Source organism: Salmo trutta, chromosome 24, assembly GCF_901001165.1.
Source record: "Salmo trutta chromosome 24, fSalTru1.1, whole genome shotgun sequence".
Lineage (NCBI taxonomy): Eukaryota > Metazoa > Chordata > Actinopteri > Salmoniformes > Salmonidae > Salmo > Salmo trutta.
The window spans coordinates 49,054,573-49,062,072 of record NC_042980.1 but is presented as its reverse complement, the minus strand read 5'-3'; the positions used below and the strand labels follow the sequence as shown (position 1 = coordinate 49,062,072).

The 7,500-nt window shown below is 47.7% G+C and overlaps 1 protein-coding gene and 1 long non-coding RNA gene across 4 annotated transcripts in view; one reads left to right on the top strand and one right to left on the bottom strand.

Moving 5' to 3' along the window:
* Positions 1 to 7,500, top strand: part of LOC115161448 (bone morphogenetic protein receptor type-2) — a 106,066-nt gene that overhangs the window by 73,025 nt on the left and 25,541 nt on the right. The window contains exon 7 of the mRNA XM_029712438.1: positions 5,793 to 5,907. Within this exon, the coding sequence (XP_029568298.1) occupies positions 5,793 to 5,907 (115 nt within the window). The remainder of the gene's footprint in view (positions 1 to 5,792; positions 5,908 to 7,500) is intronic.
* On the bottom strand, positions 5,842 to 6,259 carry LOC115161449 (uncharacterized). 3 transcript variants are annotated; one of them, XR_003869263.1, is made up of 4 exons: positions 6,195 to 6,259; positions 6,059 to 6,162; positions 5,955 to 6,026; positions 5,842 to 5,882 (listed from the first exon to the last, which is right to left on the bottom strand). It is a non-coding gene; the product is annotated as an uncharacterized LOC115161449 (long non-coding RNA). The 3 variants fall into 3 exon arrangements; XR_003869261.1 differs by having other exon boundaries at positions 5,855 to 5,882; positions 5,919 to 6,026; XR_003869262.1 differs by having other exon boundaries at positions 5,855 to 5,882; positions 5,919 to 6,026; positions 6,059 to 6,226.

The window sequence follows — 7,500 nt, the reverse complement described above, 5'->3', positions numbered from 1 at the left end:
TTACCCAAGTTGCTGTTAACGCAAATTCCTCTGTAATTATTTACGTCAAATTTATCTACATTTTTATAGATTGGTGTCATCAACCCTTGGTTTCAAATATCGGGGAAAATACCTGCAGTGAGGATAATGTTGAACAGTTTGAGAATAGCCAATTTGAATTTGTGGTCTGTATATTTGATAATTTCATTTAAAATACCATCAGCACCACAGGCCTTTTTGGGTTGGAGAGTGCATCGTTTTTCCAATAATTATTCTTCTGTAATTGGCGTATCCACAGGATTCTGATAGTCTTTAACTACTGATTCAAGGATTTGTCATTTTTCTTGTATATCTTTTTGTTCTGGGCTCTTTGTTATATTGCTGTAGAGGTTTGCAGAGTGATTTCTCCACATGTCCCCATTTTGGAGAGCCAATTCCTCCTGATGAGGTGCCACACTCTTCTTCGTCTGAAGATATAGAGAAATCATCGTCGGAGAAAGTGGACCAAAACGCAGCGGGATTATGTGTACTCATCTTCTTTATTTAGGAAAAGAAGGGAAACCAAAATAAACACGTACACAAAACACAATGACGCACAACAGGCTGGTAAGGCAACTAAGCTATACCTAGCACAATCTCCCACAAACTCCAAACACAAACACATACCTAATTATAGGACTCTCAATCAGAGGCAACTAGAAAACACCTGCCTCCAATTGAGAGTCCAACACCCAAACCTAAACATAGATAACTAAACTAGACAGAACGTAGAAATACAAACCTAGAACATACCCAAAACCCAGAACTAACAAATCAAACACCCTAATACACAACCAACCACCCCGAACCACATAAAACAAATACCCCCTGCCACGTCCTGACCAAACTACAATAACAAATAACCCTTATACTGGCCAGGACGTGACATGAGGTTTATTTAATTTATTCCAATTCTCCCAGAAGTAGTTTGATTCTATGGATTTCTCAATTACATCCAGCTGATTTCTTTTCTCCTTTTTTGTTCTTCGGGTGTTTGTATTGCGTATATTTTTGTTGTCTGGTTCTCTGTGTTTTTGATTAGATATATTTCTCAATAACTTTCTTAGATTTCTCCAATCATTATCAAGCCATTTTTCATTATCTATTATATTTGTCAAATATAAAGTTTATGTTCCAAACTGCCAAATTTACACCTATACACCTGACTGTGAAGGCTCTGAGAGACTCTGGGTTGAGGTCGATGATGAAGTACTGTACTGCAGTACTTCATCATCGACAGCAGTACTGTACTGCAGTACTGCTGCCAAGGGATGAGCTGTAGGTGTACAGTCGTGGCCAAACATTTTGAGAATGACACAAATATTAATTTTCACAAAGTCTGCTGCCTCAGTTTCTATGATGGCAATATGCATATACTCCAGAATGTTATGAAGAGTGATCAGATGAATTGCAATTAATTGCAAAGTCCCCCTTTGCCATGCAAATGAACTGAATCCCCAAAAAACATTTCCACTGCATTTCAGCCCTGCCACAAAAGGACCAGCTGACATCATGTCAGTGATTCTCTCATTAACACAGGTGTGAGTGTCGACGAGGACAGTGCTGGAGACCCCTCTGTCATGCTGATTGAGTTCGAATAACAGACTGGAAGCTTCAAAAGGAAGGTGGTGCTTGGAATCATTGTTCTTCCTCTGTCAACCATAGTTACCTGCAAGGAAACACGTGCCGTCATCATTGCTTTGCACAAAAAGGGCTTCACAGGCAAGGATATTGCTGCCAGTAAGATTGCACCTAAATCAACCATTTATCGGATCATCAAGAACTTCAAGGAGAGTGGTTCAATTGCTGTGAAGAAGGCTTTAGGGCGCCCAAGAAAGTCCAGCAAGCGCCAGGACCATCTCCTAAAGTTGATTCAGCTGCGGGATCGGGGCACCACCAGTACATAGCTTGCTCAGGAATGGCAGCAGGCAAGTGTGAGTGCATCTGCATGCACAGTGAGGCGAAGACTTTTGGAGGATGGCCTGGTGTCAAGAAGGGCAGCAAAGAAGCCACTTCTCTCCAGGAAAAACATCAGGGACAGACTGATATTCTGCAAAAGGTACAGGGATTGGACTGCTGATGACTGGGGTAAAGTCATTTTCTTTGATGAATCCCCTTTCCGATTGTTTGGGGCATCCTGACAAAAGCTTGTCCGGAGAAGACAAGGTGAGCGCTACCATAAGTCTTGCGTCATGCCAACAGTAAAGCATCCTGAGACCATTCATGTGTGGGGTTGCTTCACAGCCAAGGGAGTGGGCTCACTCACAAATGTTGCCTAAGAACACAGCCATGAATAAAGAATGGTACCAACACATCCTCCGAGAGCAACTTCTCCCAACCATCCAGGAACAGTTTGGTGACGAACAATGCCTTTTCCAGCATGATGGAGCACCTTGCCATAAGGCAAAAGTGATAACTAAGTGGCTCGGGGAACAAAACATCGATATTTTGGGTCCATGGACAGGAAACTCCACAGACCTTAATCCCATTGAGAACTTGTGGTCAATCCTCAAGAGGTGGATGGACAAACAAAAACCCACAAATTCTAACAAACTCCAAGCATTGATTATGCAAGAATGGGCTGCCATCAGTCAGGATGTGGCCCAGAAGTTAATTGACAGCATGCCAGGGTGGATTGCAGAGGTCTTGAAAAAGAAGGGTCAACACTGCAAATATTGACTCTTTGCATCAACTTCATGTAATTGTCAATAAAAGCCTTTGACACTTATGAAATGCTTGTAATTATACTTCAGTATTCCATAGTAACATCTGATAAAAATATCTAAAGACACTGAAGCAGCAAACTTTTTGGAAATTAATATTTGTGTCATTCTCAAAACTTTTGGCCACGACTGTGCTTACCAAAACAGTCCCCTCTTATTAACCTACCGTTGACTATGTACAGACCCAGTGTTCCACAGAGCTGCACGAGCTGTACTCCATTTTTGTTTTTCACTTTGTCCTAGTTGTTTCTGTGGGGGTATGTGGAGAGGGAAAGGTTGTTGCTTCCTGGTAGGTGTTTATCTCCATGACTGTTAATAGTGTCTGGTTCTTCTGCTGTTCTAGCATTCAGGTCTCCACAGACCAGTACGTTGCCTTTCCTCCTCTAGAATGGAGAAACTCTCTTCATTGAAGCAGGGTGACTCTGAGGGGGGAATGTATGTGGCACAGAGGAAGACGTTTTTATCTGTTAATATAAAGCCTCCTTGTTGATTTTGAACCAGATAAAGAATTCTCCTGTTTTGATCAATTCGATTGAATGAATTAGTTTAGATTTATATCATATTAGCATTCCCCCTGAGTCTCTGCCCTGTCCTGAGTCTCTGCCCTGCCCTGAGTCTCTGCCCTGTCCTGAGTCTCCGCCCTGTCCTGAGTCTCTGCCCTGCCCTGTCCTGAGTCTCTGCCCTGTCCTGAGTCTCTGCCCTGCCTTGAGTCTCTGCCCTGTCCTGAGTCTCCGCCCTGTCCTGAGTCTCTGCCCTGCCCTGTCCTGAGTCTCTGCCCTGTCCTGAGTCTCTGCCCTGCCCTGTCCTGAGTCTCTGCCCTGTCCTGAGTCTCTGCCCTGTCCTGAGTCTCTGCCCTGTCCTGAGTCTCTGCCCTGTCCTGAGTCTCTGTCCTGTCCTGAGTCTCTGTCCTGTCCTGAGTCTCTACCCTGTCCTGAGTCTCTGCCCTGCCCTGTCCTGAGTCTCTGCCCTGCCCTGTCCTGAGTCTCTGCCCTGTCCTGAGTCTCTGCCCTGTCCTGAGTCTCTGCCCTGTCCTGAGTCTCTGTCCTGTCCTGAGTCTCTGTCCTGTCCTGAGTCTCTGCCCTGTCCTGAGTCTCTGCCCTGTCCTGAGTCTCTTCCCTGTCCTGAGTCTCTGCCCTGTCCTGAGTCTCTGTCCTGTCCTGAGTCTCTGCCTTGCCCTGTCCTGAGTCTCTGCCCTGCCCTGTCCTGAGTCTCTGCCCTGTCCTGAGTCTCTGCCCTGTCCTGAATCTCTGCCCTGTCCTGAGTCTCTGTCCTGTCCTGAGTCTCTGCCCTGTCCTGAGTCTCTGCCCTGCCCTGTCCTGAGTCTCTGCCCTGTCCTGAGTCTCTGCCCTGTCCTGAGTCTTTGTCCTGTCCTGAGTCTCTGCCCTGTCCTGAGTCTCTGTCCTGTCCTGAGTCTCTGCCCTGTCCTGAGTCTCTGCCCTGTCCCGAGTCTCTGCCCTGTCCCGAGTCTCTGCCCTGTCCCGAGTCTCTGCCCTGTCCCGAGTCTCTGCCCTGTGTGATTCCTTTTAATTTAGTGGATGGTAGGATGATCTCCCTATAACCTAGTGGACAGCCAGTGGAAACATCACCTCTGCACCATGCTTCCTGTAGTACTACAATATCAACATCATCAATTTCTTTCAGGAAGTCTGGGTTTCTGCTCTTTAGCCCAAAAGCAGAGGACTTCAATCCTTGTAAATTCCAACATGCAACGTAAAAACATTTCATAACTGTTTTTTTTTCAGTACCTTGAAAATGAGACAAACACTCACAATCCAACAAGAACTATTTAAATAGGCTTGTTCAATTAAAGTAAACTCTTATTATGCAAATGTGATTGGTTTATCATTTAAGTTAGCATTTGTGTCATGCCAGTGGAGTTGTTGTGCTCATCATACCGTGACCTTCGACCTATCACATGTGACCATAGTAGACATGTGTTTAATGTCCTATCACACGTGACTATAGTAGACATGTGTTTAATAGTTTGCAGGGGGTTTGGAACGAAAGGGCTATCTAAGACATATTGAGCAGGGCTGGGGGCTCTACAGGGAAATAAGACAATAATCACTCACCAGAACAGCAATAGACAAGGCATTATGACATTAAGGAGAGACATGTGTAGCCGAGGGATCATAAGGGCCTCTTGCGCTGAGATGCAGTGCCTTAGACCGCTGTGCGTGTGTGTGTGTTTAACTATTTAACTGTACTAGAACGCTTGACAAGGCCGCAAACATTTTTACATTTTGGTTATCAGTATCGGTATCGGACAATAATGTAATATCGGTGCATCCCTGTTTTTAAAAGCTTGAATAGACCCAGTGCTGAGGAGGAAATGGTGCCTGTGTCTTCCTGCACCGGTGCCATGGCAACCCGTTTTGTTTGTCTGTTAGCTAGCTCAAATTTAGCTCAAAAACCAGCAAAAAGAGTGAAACATCTTCACACACAACAACAACAACAACAACAAAAAAAACAGAAGATATGTTTCAAATCCTGTGCTCCCTTCTGGTTTACTCAGTCAGTTTGGTTGTTTGATGTAGTTGTATTAACTTCCCTTTGCTAGGTTTGTTCTAGCTTGTTTCTTCTGGCTAGCTTGTTAGCCTGCTGGCTAGGTTTTTGTGGTGTAGCTAGCCAGCGAGAGTCAAAACTTCTTCATTTGAGGGGCAAAGTTACTTCTTGTCTTGAATTAATTTTTTTTAGATTTGAGTGTTTATCTCTTTCTAAAAACACAACAAAACTTAAATAAGTCAGCAGCTCACTTTGAGCATGTCGGTAACTCTCCCTCCTCTTCCTCCCCTACCTCTTTTCCCTCCTCATCTTCCCCCTCCTCATCTTCTCCCTCCTCTTCTTCCTCTACCTCCTCCTCCTCATTCTCCTCCTCCCCTTCCTCTTCTCCCTCCTCCTCCTCCCCCTCCTCCTCTTCCTCCTCCCTTTCCTCCTCCTCCTCTGCTTTAACTCTGGTGGGAAGTGAGCTGACAGCCAACCTCTCCAACCAGTATCTGTATGTTTGTCTACGATGAAGCAGTAAAGTCACGTCGTTGTTCTCCTCCCCAGGGTTCTCTGTGTCAGTACCTGAGTCTGCAGACGGGAGACTGGGTCAGCTGTTGTCGCCTCACACACTCTGTCACACGGGGGCTGGCCTACCTTCACACTGAGCTGCTGAGAGGAGGTAGGACTCACCTTCACACTGAGCTGCTGAGAGGAGGTAGGACTCACCTTCACACTGAGCTGCTGAGAGGAGGTAGGACTCACCTTCACACTGAGCTGCTGAGAGGAGGTAGGACTCACCTTCACACTCTGTCACACGGGGGCTGGCCTACCTTCACACTGAGCTGCTGAGAGGAGGTAGGACTCACCTTCACACTCTGTCACACGGGGGCTGGCCTACCTTCACACTGAGCTGCTGAGAGGAGGTAGGACTCACCTTCACACTCTGTCACACGGGGGCTGGCCTACCTTCACACTGAGCTGCTGAGAGGAGGTAGGACTCACCTTCACACTCTGTCACACGGGGGCTGGCCTATCTTCACACTGAGCTGCTGAGAGGAAGTAGGACTCACCTTCACACTGAGCTGCTGAGAGGAGGTAGGGGCTGGTCTACCTGCTGAGAGGAGGTAGGACTCACCTTCACACTGAGCTGCTGAGAGGAGGTAGGAGATGGTCTACCTGCTGAGAGGAGGTAGGAGCTGGTCTACCTGCTGAGAGGAGGTAGGAGCTGGTCTACCTGCTGAGAGGAGGTAGGGGCTGGTCTACCTGCTGAGAGGAGGTAGGAGCTGGTCTACCTGCTGAGAGGAGGTAGAGCTGGTCTACCTGCTGAGAGGAGGTAGGAGCTGGTCTACCTGCTGAGAGGAGGTAGAGCTGGTCTACCTGCTGAGAGGAGGTAGGAGCTGGTCTACCTGCTGAGAGGAGGTAGGGGCTGGTCTACCTGCTGAGAGGAGGTAGGAGCTGGTCTACCTGCTGAGAGGAGGTAGGAGCTGGTCTACCTGCTGAGAGGAGGTAGGAGCTGGTCTACCTGCTGAGAGGAGGTAGGAGCTGGTCTACCTGCTGAGAGGAGGTAGGAGCTGATCTACCTGCTGAGAGGAGGTAGGGGCTGGTCTACCTGCTGAGAGGAGGTAGGGGCTGGTCTACCTGCTGAGAGGAGGTAGGAGCTGGTCTACCTGCTGAGAGGAGGTAGGAGCTGGTCTACCTGCTGAGAGGAGGTAGGAGCTGGTCTACCTGCTGAGAGGAGGTAGGAGCTGGTCTACCTGCTGAGAGGAGGTAGGAGCTGGTCTACCTGCTGAGAGGAGGTAGGAGTCAGAGCTCTGGGACCTTCATCTATATTTAACCCAGTGAGTCTGTGTGTGAATAAAAAATCCTTGAGAGCACAGACTTATACTGATAAACCTCAAGGACTGTATGATGAAGAGGAGGAGGGGAGGAGGACAGGAAGGGAGGAGGAGGGGAGGATATTTGATGATGAGGAGGAGGAGGAGGAAGAGGAGGAGGAGGGGAGGAGGAGGAGGAGGACAGGGGGGATATTTGATGATGAGGAGGAGGAGGGGAGGAGGAAGAGGAGGAGGAGGGGAGGGAGGATATTTGATGATGAGGAGGAGGAGGAGAAGAGGAGGAGGAGGGGAGGAGGAGGACAGGGAGGATATTTGATGATGAGGAGGAGGGGAGGAGGAAGAGGAGGGGAGGGGAGGGAGGATATTTGATGATGAGGAGGAGGAGGAGGAGAGGAGGGAGGAGAGAGGAGGAGGAGGAGGGAGAGGACTTTGATGAT